Source organism: Lygodium microphyllum, chromosome 28 (genome assembly GCF_053477565.2).
Source record: "Lygodium microphyllum isolate KBCC chromosome 28, Lygodium_microphyllum_v1.1.10, whole genome shotgun sequence".
NCBI classification, from domain to species: Eukaryota; Viridiplantae; Streptophyta; class Polypodiopsida; order Schizaeales; family Lygodiaceae; genus Lygodium; species Lygodium microphyllum.
The window spans coordinates 47,984,077-48,002,300 of record NC_141162.1 but is presented as its reverse complement, the minus strand read 5'-3'; the positions used below and the strand labels follow the sequence as shown (position 1 = coordinate 48,002,300).

Here is an 18,224-nt window from a genome sequence, read left to right as displayed (position 1 = left end):
ACCCATAGACACTGAATGTAAGTATGTGTGGAGGGTCAAGAGTATGAGAGGAGCAAGGAGGTCCGGATCCCAATTTCATTTTCGTGTTTATTTTTGATATTTCAATTATCCGATCTGCAAGATAGTAGGTTGCCAGAGGAACCAACTTACTACATTGTTATAGAGCCCTTTCATACGTAGACACTTTTCGTTCAAAAGCTACATTGATGAACAATGCTTGCACACCTATAGCCTGCTTTTAAGCCCGTTGAATTAAAGTTATCTTGATACGTTAAAAAAGTGCGAGGGGAATGTTGTTACCATCTCCAGTTGCGGGTTGCATGATTGTTTTTTTGCAACGAAATTCAGTGGCAAAGCTAGCAAAACTTCATCAACGTTTACAAATGAAGAGCCGACATGGTCGAGTGTGACGTGTTGAAGTGTGCACACCAATTAGACATAGCAAAGAGAACGCCAGTCTAGCGCACACTAGTACTTGGAAAAGGAGCGACAGAGTAACTACACAAGTACAAATAATGAAACTGACAACATAAATGGTTCTATAATTTGTGTTTAATATGCAAGGCGATCCTTTCATGATTTTACTACTTGAATTCGTAGTGACTTGACGAAGCGATAGACGAGCTGGAGGAGTCTCACCCAGACACTTCAGGTTAGATGGAACGTGGTGAGTCTATCAGAGTTATGTAATCCATTGTTTTTAAGGAGGCCAGAGGGAGGGGCATCTAAAGATTTAAGAAAGTAATTAGTAGCTTACACTAATTAAGCTGCCTGAGCGGCTGATAATTGGAGGTGCGCGAGATGGGGAGTGGCCGTTGCAGCTACAATGGCCTCACAGGTGGAGTGCTCCAGCTTGTGTGCGAGGGCATCAGGCAGGCGTGCGAGCAGGTTCTTGGAGGCGTAGCTGGCGGTGTAGAGGCCGTGGCGCATGCCAGCGAAGTGGAAGGAGAGGTTGCCGCCCAGCCAGTACGTGAGGCTCTGGATGTAGGCATCCAGCTCCTCGCTTACATGCAAGGAGGAATCAGAGCCGCTGCGGATGTACAGGACAAGGCGCACGCACTCCTCATCCATCTCCTTGACGAGCTGAGCAACGTCGAGCATGATTTGGTGGAGGTCGGGAGGAGTTACGACGGTATCGCTAGCAGCAGTGGAGGCGTCGACGGACTCCTTGAGGCGATTGTAGTACAGAATGGAGACGAGGTTGAAGAAGTCACCGTCTTTGTATTCCTTTTCGAAGGAGAGAAGGTCGTTGAGCGAGCAGATGTGGTAGAGCGTGGCATCCCTGAGGCGCAAGAGGAGCGGGTGTGCCAGCGTGGGTTCATCCAGCTCAATGCCCAGTGCGAACTCGATGAGGACGTCGCAGGCTCTCCAGCAGCTTGAGTCCCTCCGCAGGCGCTTGTACTCCTTTACATCGGCCAGGCGCCCGCTCTGCCGATAGCCGACCTGGGTCGCGGTGGCCCGCAGGAAGTCGCGGAAGGTTCCTACGAAACGCTGCTGCTGGCCCACGGTCATGCCGCTTCGCAGATCCGACCACACCTCACGCGCCGACTCCTCGATGAGGCGGATGGCAAGGCGGGCTCGTGCCGAGAGCTGTGGAGAGCTAGCCGCTACGGCTGTTGCGGACTCCTCATCCTCATGATCCTCAAGCACAGCCATGATCCGCTTCGCCAGTAGCGCAGCGGCCGAGGAGTCAGCAGCCATCTCCTGGGGCTCGTCGAGCAGGTTGTCCACCATGTGCAGCCATGCCATGAACTTAATGATGGCCGGCATGCGCGAGCTTAGACCGTTGGCATACGACAGCGTCACTAGTATGTCGAAGCGCGACTTAAGGGCCACGCTCTCCGCGAAGCCGCCGCCTTCACCGGCGCCGTCCAGCAGCATCTCACCGAAACGAAACGAGACAGGAGCCACTCCTGCGACAGCTGCTTCAGCTGGAGGTAGTCCGGGTGGATTGCCTGCGAAGGAAAAGAGCATTGCACCTCAGGCAACTCCACGCTCGTGATGGACTTGTCGAGGGGCAGTTCCGTCAGCCACATCTTCTGCACCGCATCTGCCGGCAGCAAGAGCTTGGCTATGCCAGAGAGCATGAACGAGGACGTGATCGGCGCCATAGGATTATATCAATAGACGGTAAATGTTGATAGGAGATCTGCCCGCTTGGTTTTAGTTGCTATAGCTAGCACAACCTGTAGCTAGTGAGTATATTGGCCGCCCGTCCAGTAATGTCTGTCGAACGGGGCGAAGCTTGAGGATAGAAACCAGAGCGATTTACCTGATTAATACCGGAGGCCTGCTGCCATAGTGCCATTAGCACGGGTTTTTAAACGATATGGTGTATGCAGCCGCACCGGCCGAGAGACGAATGGGTCAAATATTTGTGACAATAGAACGCGAGTGTGCGTGACCTGTAGGGGCGTTTCGGCACATGGCCAGATCGACCATGCACCTAGTGCAGCGACTCATACTTCAAGTTTGCGCCCTTCAAAAATGACTCCCATTGCCTGCTCTTTCGAAGATGCTTTTTGAGCACTTCAAAAAACTGATCATAGGGAGCTTCGTGTCGTTACGAATATGCTTTGAAGATTGAGAGCTGAGGGTTTGAATTGCGCTTGTCAATAATCGCCTTTTGAAGTTGAGGGCCGAGGGATTGAAATTCTTGCACGATTTAAGACAAACGTTACCCCTTTTTTAATATTTTCGATATCCCGAGGTCATGGAGGAGATTGGCTCCACAGCTTGTAGCTAGTGACATATCCTTATTTTTGTGAAACCTTCACATGATATATCTTTTTATATCACATCCTTTAGCTAATCCTAGCATATAGTGTTAAATGATTAGGTGTTACAATAACAAATTGACATTGTTGAGTGCTTGCACTGTCTGTGTGTGTCCCTCGTGTGTGCATTATTGGTAAACACTCATGATTTATATGTGTACATGTGCATAGGTACGCCTCTCTCTCTCTCCCTTTGTGCCCATGATGGTAGGCATGAATACTTCTATGTGTTTACACGTGTGTGTAAACAACACATACACACACATGCATCATGTTTAGATGCGTCCAAAATATCCGACTATTTAGTTAACAATGGTATTGGGGCAAAAAAAAAGGCCTAAGATGTCCAAAATGCCTTCAATTACAATTGCACATCAAAAAACAATAACTAAGCGGAATCCGAACCTAGCACAATTATTTTGTATGGATACTAACAAGTATACATACTTATTAAAGGGCTTCAAAACCTTCAATGAACAATATGAGATCATGACTCATAGTTCCTTTTATGACAACAATATATCCCATGTGTTTGGAGAAACATACATATGTTTAATTCATTCATGTATGTGAGGGAGATTTTTATTACGATCCCAAAAACACATAGACCCCCAACGAGAGAGAGAGAGAGAGAGAGAAAGGGAGGGAGGGAGGGAGGGAGAGAGGGAGATCCATCCTTTGATGTCATATTGATTGCTCCACCGCTTTCCTAGTTAAGAGATTTCCAACTTGCCAAAATCACACTAAACATGCACTAAGTTAAATGTGTTGCATGAGAGAAAGGGTATGCGTCTTTTGAATAAGTGTGTATGGAAGAGAGAGAGAGAGAGAGAGAGAGAGAGAGAGAGAGAGAGAGCATGTGTGTGTGTGTGTATGTGTGTGTGTTTGTGTGTGATTGAGAGAGAGAGAGAGCATGTGTGTGTGTGTGTGTGTGAATTTATATGAAATGGAGCATATGTTTCTTAATATTTTAAAAATTTAAAGAAAATAAGGCTTGGAAAGTTTTTGAGCGCCTGCCATGTAGGATCACTTAGTTTAGGTAGATTCCTTAGTAATAAGTATCATAGATTAATAGATCATATGCATTGATCTCCTTTTTATATTTTCTCTCTCAACCTCTCTATATACATGGCTTGCTATGTTATTGATGCAAATGACTCTTACATGTAAACATACTTCCAAGTAACCCAAGATAAGGGTTTTGTTGCCTCTAATTCCATATGATAATAGCATAACAATTTTGCTTCAGTCTAATGTCACACAATAATAATCCCTCTTAGGCAATGAACTATGTATAACCACATAATAATTAGTGATAGATATAAAATTTCATGGAAAAGTATACCCATGGTAAACACTTTGTATTTCTTATCTTCATTTTCTTATGCACAAACAATCTCACTTGTTGGAGTTAAATTTCTACTTTCTTGTCTTCTCTTTGTTGTGTCAAATTTGTTGGATGTCATTAATTCTACTCTCTATCTCAAATGCACAAAATTATCTTGTTTGTTGAAAACTTTGTCCAAGTTACATACAAACATTACAATCCAAATCAAGTCACCAAATGTGCATGTGCCAAAGCATACAGGATGCATGTGCACAAACATGTGTACATACACCTTACATAGAATGTCCCAAGATATTTGCATGTGCTTTCAAAGTGTGGATTTACTTGTGCTAGTGTACATATTCCTTGAACTCACATTATAAACCCTTGTAGCCAATGAGTGAACATTCATGGACAATTGAAAAGTTTAATGCATTCGTTCAAGCTTAAATAGATAGAGAGGAACAAATGAACTTTGTTATTGAGACATTAATGGAATATCTTATTCAAACTTAACATGCTCTCTTAAGCTTAAGTAGATAGAGAGGAATAAATGGTATTTGTTATTGAAACATTGAGAGGCCAAAAAAGCATATTCCAAATTCCTAACTATGCCCAAACACCTCTCTAAACAAGACAAAATTGGCACCCTCCTTTAGATGTATGATGAGATATGCACATTGTAAAGCTTCTTCATTGCATGGAAGACAATTTTTTTTCAAGGTCTATATTGACACAAGGTTCATAGAAATGTGTGGAAATAAAGATAATGGTATAAGTACTCCATATCTCTAGCTGCACCTTCTTACGGTTGAGTAGATATTCATATTGAGTTGATCCACTCCAAGTAGCACTCTTACAATGGGAATGGTCTCAAGGGGAGAGTAGCATGATAAATAGATAAGGTAGATGTGCTCATGGAAAATTGAAAATTTTAGCACTTGTGTGAGCAAAAGATGAACTCTCTTTTGGGCCTTTTGTCCCCCATTCCCTTGCTCCCCCTTAATACAAGGAAATGTGGAGATAATAATGTTAAAATACATCCCTTATCTCTTAGCTATTCTTCTCTATTCCACTACTCTCGCATACCTCTATTGTCACCTCTTCTTCGTATATATCCAACCTACCTTGATACAATGTACTACCTTGACCTCTCTTACTCACAATCAATCTATGTATGTTTATCCACTCTCCCTTATTCATCCTCAAGTATTCCATTTTCATTGATATCTATTTGTGTCCTTCCATTCTACCTTCACACACCAAGCTAATTACTTTCCTTTGATATCTCTATGTGTCTATCAATGACTCTCCTATCTATCTCCATAGACATCAAATCCCCTATTTTCGGTAACATCTACATGTGCCTATTTGTGCCTCTCCAATTTATCTCCATAGAATCAATCATCCTGATACCATTAGCATCTCTATGTGTCTATATCTCTCTACTATACCTCCATAAACATTAAATCCCCTATTTTCAGTAACATCTACATTTGTCTATTTGTGCCTCTGCATCTACCTCCATAGAATCAATCACCCTAATACCATTTGCATCTCTATGTGTCTATATCTCTCTACTATAACTTCATTAAAAAAAACCCCCTATTTTCATTAATATATATGTGCCTCTCCATCTACCTCCATAGAATTAATCACCTTGATACCATTAGCATCTCTATGTGTCTATATCTCTCTACTATACCTTCATTAATATATATGTGTGCATATCTCTGTCTGTTTATACATGCCTCTCTAATTTACCTTCATGGAAGCTACTATAACATCTTTGTGTATCCATATCTATCTCTCCAATTTAGTCCATAGACTCAATTAACCTCTTTCCATTAACATCTCTATGTGTTTTCTTGTGCATATCTAGACATCAAACCCCCTATTTTCATTAGCATCTTTGTGTGTCTATGTATACTAATTTGGCACTTAACATGCATTTAGCACATATGTTTAACTAATTTATGGATCCATAGCTTGATTGCAATCTAAAAACAAAATTAATACAAGCAAGAAGAAGTTGCATATGGAGATGGAGCTTGAGCATGACTATTTCCAAGGGAGTCAACCTTAGAAATCACCTATGTAACGTGTGTTCAAAGGATATTAAGAAATACCCTTTCTTTACATGCTATAAGGCCCTATAATCACCCCTTTTACTTTACTAAACTTACGGTTTTTTTTCAAGTTATTATTAGAAAGCCCTTTTTGTAAATAGAATCCTATAAACTTTACTAAATATACTACCCTTTCTTTTGAACTCATGTGGTATCTTATATGTTCTATAAGGTGAACCCTCTAAGGACTATTTATTCTAAATGGCAGAGTCTACATGGAATTATGTATTGATTGGGAAGACTATCCAATTTATTCCATAACTAATGAGTTAGTAGTTTTCTTGAACAATTATAATCTTGGTGAAAAATATGTGCGAGGGTAAAAATGGATTGCTTGGTTACATTAGGTGGCTCAATGATCAAGCAACAAAGTATTCACCATCTACCAAGCAAGTGTTAATAATTTTCATGATGTCATTGTTTCACTAAACTTCAAATATAGTAGCTAATAAAACAAGAAAAGAAATTGAATGATACAAGAACTCAAAAAAGTAAACAGATCATCACAATGCAAGACACTATTCATGATATTAGTATTTTGTATTTTTTAAAAACTGTGTCTTGCAAGGCCCAATTTCGACGCAGGGGAGAAATCTCGGCCTAGTAGGCAGTTTTGGAAATCGCATAAAGGGCAAGGAGAGTTCGCTAAGTCAAAATTTTCCGCATCAATGGCTCCTAAACAAAAGGCGAGAGGAGCACACGCGGGAGCTTCCACCCGGAGTACGCGAGTGGACAACGCCCCGATTCTTAATGCCTAGATTCCGATAATATTCCCCCATGAAAAGGATGCATTAAGCATGTTTTTATTTCTTGTAGGGAAATTTAAACACATTGGGAAATTTATATACTCATTCGATCTACCAAATTTAGTTGCATGTCAAGCATTTACAATTGCTTGCACTTCCGTGGTTAGGGGTAGTTGAAATTCTGAACGTATGGTTCATAAGTAAAAAGACGGAATTGTGTAAAGGCATCTTTATTGCACCTCGCAAAGGATAGGGAATAAACACATAATGCACTTACGTAGTTATTTCCTAGTTGTGACTCATGTATAAAATAATCGTAGACGCCCATTAAATGATGTCCGAATAGTTGCAATGCATGGAAAGGATTTATGTACTTTGCAAATCGCATGCGATGATAATTACATTCTAGGTTGGGTTAAATGCTAAAGGAAGAATTAAGTCAATGATGGTCTCATGGCATTCACTCATGCATGGAGTTCTTTTATCAAAGTTTGAATGCATCTTCATTAACAAATATTAAAGCTTTGATTTCGTTGCATTAACATAGGGTTTATAAGAATAGTTCTGAATGTAAATCAATGTCGCATAAGGCAAGGAAAAGAAAAGATCACTATAGATCCTATAGTTGCAAAGAGGTCTATGGTCTTGAATTTGCATATTCGCATGGAATGATGCATCTCACCTATCTTGGCGCAGTTACTTACATCTTTTAGGGGAAAGTACTTGCAAATTTAGAAGAAAATATTTGCATCTTTAAAAGGAAAGATCATCTTAAATCGTGGGTTGGTTAGATCAACTAAGTAATTCACATATAATTGAATAGCTTACATGAGAATCATAAAGGTATGATTAGTTAGTATATGATGATCACCTCAATGTGCTAGGTAGGATTAAGCTATGATAAAATTCTGCCTAGTATCGCACTTGGGTTGCCGACTTAATACTTCTTAAAGGTCCTACCCATAGTTATGAAGTGTTAATATTATTTAAACACTGTGCAAGTACGATCTAGGGTTCTCACCCTAAGGATCAATTGACCAAATACTATACTTTCGTATGAATTTAGGAACCCTAGGGCCAAAGCGTTATCGGCCTAGTAGGGTTAGGGTTGGGTTGGGTCAAGAAGACTCCCAAGCCCTTATCTTGATCAATGGTATTCTTGATCAAGAAAAACCGTAGAAGAAAGATATACTCCCACAAGTTAGATACAGACACCTATCTCGTGCTACGAGGTGCAATGCCATACGATCTTGTGTCTAAATCACTAAAAAGTATTGCTACTCCTTAGACCAAGTTTGGCGAGTCCTAATCACAAATCAAATTTCCTAAGAATTGAGAAGTCGTCCTACTTCAACGCTCTTTCTTGAAGACTGATTTGTCAAGCCAAGGTAACTATGAATTGCCTAGTAAGCAATTAAGTGAGAACAATGAGATTGTCTAGGATTTATTGACCATAATATATGGAAACCTAAAGTAATGATAATTTGGGTTAAGAGGGTATAAACCCTAACCCAAGGAAAAAGGGATAAACAAGCAACTCAACTTATGAAACCCTTGGGATCTTGCCGAGTCTCGATTGATCCTGGATCAAATGCTGGATGTATTCAGAGAGAAGGATTCATACCTTAGCAGTTGGCCGTACAAACGACCATTGGAATGTTCGTGATTGTACACTTAGGAGCACTGTTTGTACTTCTTTGCTCAAGGAACTAATACTGGAAAAATAACTAATGCTTCAGGTTGAAAGCCTAGAGGGGGAGGCAGCATCAGTTACCTCTGATTGTCTGCCTGACCCTATCCAAGGAGGTTGTTAGCTGCGCTGGGTACATGGACCGAACCTGCCACGAGAGGTCTCTCCATGGGTGCTACTTGGAGCAGGAGGACGCTTGGGTGCCAGGGGAGGCTTTGGCCGTAAATCCCTTGACTCCGGATCCTGCACAAGAGGCCAACATGACTCGAGATGAGATCTCGAGGCCTGCATACTAGCTAACGGGCGGAACTTGGAATAGTGATCCCTGAGGATTGCTAGAATAGCCTTCAGGTAAATTAATTGATGTATTCCAAATACTGATAAATAAAGATCAAATGTTGAAAAGGAACTTGCTTAACATTGTTTTTCTATGTCAGTGCCTAAGTTACCTGAAGGAACCAGTGTTTAATTGGTTAATTAAGGAAGCTATTTTTTCTTGTCAAACTAAATGTGGTAGGTAATTAGATAACTAAAGCAACCGGAGGAAAGTGTGGTGCATGTGACCTTGGCTCCGTCCTACGGAAGGGTGGTCTCGGTTGGCCGGGAACTTTTCTCAAAGGAATTGACAGCAAGGTAAACGATGACCTAGAATCTTTAGAGCTAGAGTCTCGATTTGTGATGTTTTAGGGGAACGGAATGGGGCTATGCCTTACGGGCAGAGAGGTTGAGCTTCGCATCCCTCTCGTTTCCCATTCTCCTTGAACCAAGTGCAGTATAAATCTGTGATGTTTATGCATAAGTAGTTCATCTGGGGCTCGACGCTAGTTACCTTCTAGGAACTTGACTATAAGGAAAACCCTGATTCAGGTCAGTTCTAAGTGGGAACGGCCAGAATGCTTCCACTTCATGACAGACTCGGGAAGACCTAGATGCCAAACCCTGTGACATTCCTTGGGAGTGTCGGGCGGCGCTTTCTAGACTCTCTTTCTGATGGGCTGCTAAGACATGTCCTACAAGTAGATAGGGGGACACGTTACATGTGGGTAGGTAGAGGTGTCTTTACCCCTGACAACCTCCCACTTAAAGGTGAATTTTCCTCAGTGAGAAGAGGAAAAAAAAAAGGTACAAGTGTACACAGGTATAATAGGATGAGGAAAAAAGAAAAAAAAGTACAAGTGTACATAGGTACAACAAGATGAGAAAAGAGGTCATCTCATCCGATACACCCATCATCTTCCTAAGCAAGAAAAAATACTCCACTGAGAGACTTTTCATGAGAAAATCAGCAAGATTCTAGCCAGTTGAGATCTTGACAAGATCAATAGTTCTATCCTCAATGACCTCATGAATGAAGTGATACCTCACCCCAATGTTTTTTGTCTTCACATGGACAATCAGATTCTTGGCTAACTTGATAGCACTCAAAAAAACTAAATGTAGTGTAGGGATAGCATCTATCAAACTAAGGTGAGCAACCAAACACCCTAACTATATGGCCTCCTTCCAAGCCTGAGTTGCTACAATATACTCGGCCTTTGTAGTAGTGGAGAGGGCCATGTATTTTTACACTCTTGACATCCATGAAACATCACCTCCCGCAAAATTAAACACATAGCCAAAAGTGGACTTCCTATTGTCTACATGTATTGCATAGTCATGTTCAGTGTACCCGACAACTCCTATATTCTAGTTGCCATAACAAATGCATATATTAGTAGTGCCCTTTAGGTACCTCATGATACCTTTCACGGAATCCCAATGCCTCTTGCCAAGTATAGCCATATAACGTGCCACAACACCAATTGCAAAAGTAATATCTGGATGGGTGGCTATCATGGCATATATAAAACTGCCCATTGTGGATGCATAGGGAATCTTGGCCATCTCCACCTTTTGGTAATTTGTTTGCAGACAATCAACCTATGATACCTTCAGCTAAGAATGCAATGGACAATCAATAGGCATCACATCCTGCATACAAAAGCGCTCAAAGACTTAATGGATATACTCCTTCTATAATGACAAATAGAGTAGTGCTGAGACATGTCATCCATAATGTGCATACCAAGTATATAAGAGGTCTACCCTGGATCTTTAATCTCAAATATCTTTTTGAGTTGAGCCTTAAGAGCATCTAGCTCATCATGAGCTTTCCTTGCCAAACACTCACAAGGCAAAGCCTTCTTGCCACTAGCCAAGGAATCCATGTCCCACATATGATTCTTATACAGTGAGTCAATCTCAGACTACAAAGCTCTCTCCTAGGAGTGATATTCAACCCTATGCATAGTCTTATCATAGGTGAAATGCTCTCTTGCATTTGTAACTAAGGCATAATCCATGGAGGGCACATAATGGTCAAGAGGTCATCTATCTCTAGTAGAACACCTTAAGGCAGGCTATGCTTCCTATCCAACATCCAGACTAACATCCTAGCCATGAGCATCGGCTAGTGGTGCAAGCTCTCTACTTGTTGTACGAGAGCAGGGGGCTCAACCTCTTGTTAGATAACTGTGTGTATGTCAACCACTTTCTTAGGCTACCTATGCATTTTGTCTTCATGGAAGACTGTATCATGATTGTGGATGAGTTTCCACACCTGCAGATCTGAAAGATGGTAACCCATCTCACTTGCATCGCTATAGCCAAGAAAAATATTTTTCACACTTCTCAGATCCAGGTTATTGATTGGTCCTTAGACATATGGCAGAAGGTTGCATATCCAAAGACAAACAAATGAGCATATGAGGGATGCTTTCATGTCCATACCTCCTCTGCAACCTCAAAGTCAATAACACTACAAGGTGACTTGTTAATGAGATCCATTGCATTAAGACTGCCTTAGCCCAAAAATGGTGTGGTAAGCCTACCTAGCTAAGAATATTGTTGACCCTCTCCTCGATAGTCCTATTCATACGCTTAGCTGCCATACCATTATAGGGAGGGTGGCCAAGTAATGTTTAATATCCCACTCATCACAAAACCGCTCAAAGGCACGTGAAACATATTCACCAGCATTATCTTTTTTAGGAATTTCATCCTATGCTCCGATTGATTCTCTGTGAGAGCAATCCAATGTGTGCTGGGAGAGAGCCAAGACATCAGATCTCTTCTTTATCGGATAATATCAAACCTAACGTGAATAATCAAAATGTGACAAAGTACTTCACACCCCTAAAGACTAATAGGGTATGGGTCCACATACATCTAAATGCACAAGAGATAAAGGCTCACCCATGTATGGAATACCAAACATTTTATGCAAATTCCTAGTCTATCTACCATATAAATAGTGATCACATGACTCAAAATGCAAGTAGTCAAAATGTGAAAGATATTACAAAGCACTACGCATTTTCATTTCCTTAAGTGATATATGCCTACATGGTCAATAGTATACAACCAAGGGATATATGCTTCCAAACTTGGCACCTCTTGCAAGGACAAGCCTATCACGAGTTATCTTCCGTGCAAAATCACCAAAGCATATATGATAATCTGCATCATTAAGCTACCCAATAGATATAAGGATTTTAATCAATGTAGATACATGACGTACATTATGCATAAAAAAAGAGCTACTATAGAGAAATTGTAAAGTGACATCACCAATGCCAACAATAACAAGAGATCGATCATCACCTTAGCGCATAGAACTAGATACACTACATAGGTATGAAACCACTTACAGTAGGGGGTCACATGAAAATATGCACCCAAATCCAAGAGCCAACACTGTGCATGCATAGACCGAGTCTCAGTCAGCTATGAGAGGCATCACATGAAAAGGTTACTAATATATAGATACCATTGTACTCCTTAGGCTACATGGCATTTATCTCTATAATCTTTATGTTGGACTTTGTAGGTACAAATTTGTAAGTACAAAACTATGATCATTGGATTTCTTTTGCACTTTCTCTTTCTCCTTTCCTTTGCACTTCTCATCACGCATCTTATGGCATTGTGGCCATATGTGTCTTGCTTTCACATGATAATGGTATGTAAGATTAGACTTACGTCCACAAGACTTGTTGCATCCACATGACATAGATCGGGACTTCTAAGAGTCCTTCCCATGATGATCATTATCTTTCTTGCCACTCTAGCCACCTGTAACGGATAAAGCATGTGAACTGTGAGGAGACTACGAGAAGCATAATTATTTTTCCTGTTAATCTCTTTAGTCAAAGGAGTACTCTCTACATCTTTCAATTTCAGCACATCAAGTTTGTTGGTACAGATTGTAGTGTAAAATACATCCAAAGGATCAGGTAATGTACCAAGAAGAAACAAAGGATAAGATTATCCTGAAACTCAAAACCCTGTTAAAGAAATTTATTTATAACTAGCTAAAGTGAGTAGAAAATTGGGTATCCTCCTTCATGTGGAGATCCATCAATTATTTAAGCCAATACATCTGCAAAATAGTAAGGCTTTGCTTTTCATAAAGTTCTTGAATATTTTTCCATAGATTCCATGCACTTTGATCTTCATCTTCAACAACATTATTGTGGATCTCTTTAGAGATTGATAAAATGATAGTGGACTTGTATACTGCATCTAAATCAGCCCGATCATCGTCATCCATGTTCTGGGGTTTAATATCCTTGTTTCTTAGAGGCTTAATCTGCAATTTTTACACCAAAACCTGCCATATTTGAGACTTTTTCTAGTAGCCATAGTTGGTGCCATCCAACTTGGCAATGTTAAACAAAGTTGTATCTTTGAGATGACCAACCATAACGAGTCAAACAGAGGTAGATGATGCAGAAAGAAAACTCTTGTGATTAGTAGAAAACAAGCCAAAACCACTGTGGAAATAAGCTAAAAATAAGAGAAACTACTAAAATGACTAGCTTTCCACAGATATAATCAAAAGGGTATCAAATAGTAATGATTACCCTTAGTAAATGCTCACAGTCGATAACTTACATCTTGTTGTAAGAAATCACAACAGTAGGAAAAAGAAGTCAAAAGCGTAGATATCATTGATACATAACTAATTGCAATTGCCAGGAGGTAAATACATCCAACACTAAGTGAAAAAGACTAATGGGCACCAAGAACTATCAACCAAGTAGGGTCTCTGATAAGATACATCTCATAGACATAAAAGTTATGCGTGTAATAAGTCTCAGGGTAATAAAAGAGACCAAGCATAGGCACAACTGATAGAGTAGTGTAAGTACAGCTGAATACAGAGCCATTCATGATGTGCACATAATTGAAAACACCATGATAGAGATAGATGGTTGCCCAAGAGTAGTGTTAGATCAAGCCACTAAGCATGAACTGCATACATGAAGCACAAAGAGATCACATACATGTCAATGTCCCATGATCTCAAGCTCAACTACAAAGTCAAAGCTCAATGTACATCTAAATAGTCCAAAATCTCACATTGTTAAAAAAGTCAGATGTAGAGGGAGTAAGCACTAATCAAATACATCAAGAATATATCATCAGACATTTGATATCCAAGTAGAATACACCCAGAGCATAAATCCCAAAGTAGCTCAAGCGCATAAAATTTGAGTAGCTCGCAACCAAATAGAGTGTCCAAGTTTTCCAATATTCTCAAATGCAATTACAAATGAAGCCCTAAATGTTCGTCAGACATAGATATTTCAAGTAACATCCATTTCTTACATAAGCATAAAAGCATAAAGCTTAGATGTCAAGGAGAGACAATCGGCATAAACTCTCACAAAGAATGCCAACTGTAGTCCAATGACAATTAGTGTAGACCAAAATAGAGCTTAATCACTACTCAAAACCATTCTAGAACCAAAACAAAGAATTTTGCAACCTCCATATACATCCATATGGTCAAATGAATCACTCGTAAGAAATAGATAGAGCATACACTGACCAGATAGGCTTCAGCCCTGGTTAGTAAAGTAGTAAATTCACTATCAAAATGGAGTAATTAGTCCTCAAAGTAAGCTCAAAGCCACCTCAAATCATAGGCATATGATAAATCAGTGTATTAACATCAATGGTAAACATCAATAGTGCATATAGAACAACGAAATCGTAGTTAAGACCAATAGGCATATCAAACCCCATTTAAAAGAGGTTCAACTGTGCTGTCAAGAGTGAATACACTATCAAACCAAGCTATTTTAGTACCAAAATGAGCTCCAAGTGCAATCCATAAGACGAGTATAGCCTTCTCATACATGTAGACATTATCCTAGTATAATCGGGCATCATAAGACCAACAAAACTAACCATAGAGGCATCAAATAGGGTGCTGCCCTATTTTATGATAGTTTTTGGACTGTTATAACAATCCAAAACTAAGATCAAATGCTGCGAGTGGAAGGATCAATGCCAAGCATCAAAATCAAGTGTGTAAGTGCTTATGTAGTTTCCCAATGAAGAAGATATACTAATGAGATGAGAAATGTGAGCTACTGCTAAAAAAGGGCATGTTCCATACAATATGATGCTGCACTAGTAGGGTGAGGGCTATGGGAGGTTGCTCCAACTTGCTCGAGAAGGCTCAAAGAGTGCCCAAGAAGAATGCAACAGATAGGAAGCTTGAATAGAGTGGCTACCAACAAAGAGATGAGTGTTATTATTCGAATGGAAGCTAAGAGTGTGTCCGGACCAAGCTTGAGCTCACGAATAAGAATGCTTTGATACCAGTTGAAGGGAGGTGAGCCCTCAAGTGGAAGCATGAGGGGGAGAAGAGCTATGGTGGAAGGAGCAGGAGCAAAAGAGAGAGAGAGAGCCTCTTTGCAAGCTCGAGCTATGGTGGAAGAAGCTCGAGCTTGGAAAGAAGAATACTCTGATACGAGTTGAAAGGAGGTGAGCCCTCAAGTGGAAGCATGCACGGGAGCAAGAGCTATGGTGGAAGGAGCAGGAACAAGAGAGAGAGAGAGCGAGAAAGATTCCAAATGTGGGAACTCAAACATTCAGAATGAGTGGTTGGCCTTCCCTTTATTCAAATGTCATTAAAAGAATAAAGAATGAAGTGACAGTGATGGGCGCATGCCACCTACAACATGCAAGCACGAGTACTATCAGTATAGTAATATTCAGGTGGCTAGGCAGAGGTGCCTTTACCCCGAATACACTTGCATCAAGTAAGTTTAAGTTCTAGATTATAGCTTATAAAAAAGGTATTGGGAGAGAGAATGGAAGAGCCTTGGGGGGGGAGGGGTTCCTTATAAGTTCCTTAATGACTCATGATTGCATGGATCTTAGACATGCAATGCCTAGTGATTTCAATTGAAGTACCTGGACAAGTCACCCATGGACGCTAAATGTAAGTATGTGTGGGGGGTCAAGAGTATGAGAGGAGCAAGGAGGTGCGGATCCCAATTTCATTTTCGTGTTTATGTTTGATATTTCAATTATCGTATCTGCAAGATAGTAGGTCACTAGAGGAACTAACTTACTACATTGTCATAGAGCCCTTTCATACGTAAACACTTTTCGTTCAAAAGCTACATTGATGAACAATGCTTGCACACCTATAGCCTACTTATAAGCCCATTGAATTAAAGTTATCTTGATACGTCAAAAAAGTGCGAGGGGAATGTTGTTATCATCTCCAGTTGCGGGTTGCATAATTGTTTTTTTGCAACGAAATTCAGTGGCAAAGCGAGCTAAACCTCATCAACGTTTACAAATGAAGAGCCGACATGGTCAAGTGTGACGTGTTGAAGTGTGCGCACCAATTAGACATAGCAAAGAGAACACCAGTCTAGTACATACTACTACTTGGAAAAGGAGCGACATAGTAACTAGACAAGTACAAATAATGAAACTGACAAGGTTTTATAATTTGTGTTTAATATGCAAGGCGATCCTTGCATGGTTCTACTACTTGAATTCGTAGTGACTTGAGAAGCGATAGACGAGCTGGAGGAGTCTCACCCAGACAGTTCAGGTTAGATGGAATGTGGTGAGTCTATCAGAGTTATGTAATCCATTCTTTTTAAGTAGGCCAGAGGGAGGGGCATCTTAAGATTTAAGAAAGTAATTAGTAGCTTACACTAATTAAGCTGCCTGAGCGGCTAGTAATTGGAGGTGGGCGAGATGGGGAGTGGCTGTTGTTGCTGCTACAATGGCCTCACAGGTGGAGAGCTCCAGCTTGTGTGCAAGGGCATCAGGCAGGCATGAGATCAGGTTCTTGGAGGCATAGCTAGCGGTGTAGAGGCCGTGGCACATGCCAGCGGAGTGGAAGGAGAGGTTGCCACCCAGCCAGTAGGTGAGGCTATGCATGTAGACGTCGAGCTCCTCACTTACATGCAAGGAGAAATCAGAGCCGCTATGGATGTACCGGACAAGGCGCACGCACTCCTCATCCATCTTCTTGATGAGATGAGCAATGTCGAGCATGATTTGGTGGAGGTCAGGAGGAGTTATGACGGTATCTCTAGCAGCAGTGGAGGCGTCGATGGACTCCTTGAGGCGAAAGTAGTACAGATGGAGACGAGGTGGAAGAAGTCTCCGTCTTTTTATTTCTTCTCGAAGGAGAGAAGGTTGTTGAGTCAGCAGATGTGGTAGAGCGTGGCATTCCTGAGGCGCAGGAGGAGCGGGTGGACCAGCGTGGGCTCATCCAGCGACCCTCCGCGGGCGCTTCTACTCCTCTACATTGGCTAGGCGCCCGCTCTGTCGATGGATGACCTAGGTCGCAGTGGCCCGTAGGAACCGACCATACCTCACGTGCTGACTCCTTGATGAGGCGGATGGCAAGGCGGTCTCGTGCTGAGAGCCATGGAGAGCTAGCCGCTATGGCTATTGCGGAATCCTTATCCTCATGATCCTCAAGCACAGCCATGATCCGCTTTGCCAAGAGCGCAGCGACCGAGGAGTCAGCAGCCATCTCCTAGGGCTCGTCGAGCAGGTTGTCCACCATGTGCAGCCATGCCATGAACTTAATGATGGCCGGTATGCATGAGCTTAGACCATTGGCATACGACATTTTCACCAGTATGTCAAAGCGCGACTTAAGGGCCACGCTCTCCATGAAGCCGCCACCTTCATCGGCGCCATCCAGCAGCATCTCACCGAAACGAGACATGAGCCTGTCTTGACTTTATCAAAAATTGATTTTGACGTTATAGGGTGCTACTAGGGATTGTGTACTTCATTTCTATACCTCAAATGTATCATTTGAACCATTGTATCAAAAGTTATGACAGTTTTTGTAAATTAGCCCTGTTTGGACAGCAGTCAGTTTACTCACAGTTTGGTATACATCAAGGTCTCTCTTATATATAAAGTGCTTTCCTATCATATCGGAGCTACATGGACATGATTACTATAATCCTTGGTTTGGGTTTGTTCCATTTATCCTTGGTTTTGATGTAATGTGTCCACTTGTTCTCTTCAGGACACGTCTTAGCAGTCCATCGGAAAAGAGATCTAGAAAGCTCCGCCCGACACTCCCATGGAATGTTACGAGGTTTGCAATCCAAGACTTTCTGCGTCTGCCACGTAGCAGAAGTATTCTGACCGTTCCCACTTAAGACCGACTTGAATCAGGGTTTTCCCTAATGGTCATTTCCTAAATGGCAACTAGCGTCAAACCCC

At 41.3% G+C, this 18,224-nt stretch overlaps 1 protein-coding gene across 1 annotated transcript; it reads right to left on the bottom strand.

Moving 5' to 3' along the window:
* Positions 1–480: 480 nt before the first annotated feature.
* LOC148011424 (microbial Terpene synthase-like protein 13) lies at positions 481–1,974 on the bottom strand. The gene has a single exon (XM_087670362.1). It carries the CDS (start codon positions 1,972–1,974, stop codon positions 763–765), a length of 1,212 nt encoding a protein of 403 aa, XP_087526488.1. The 3' UTR covers positions 481–762.
* Between the last annotated feature and the right edge of the window lie 16,250 nt (positions 1,975–18,224).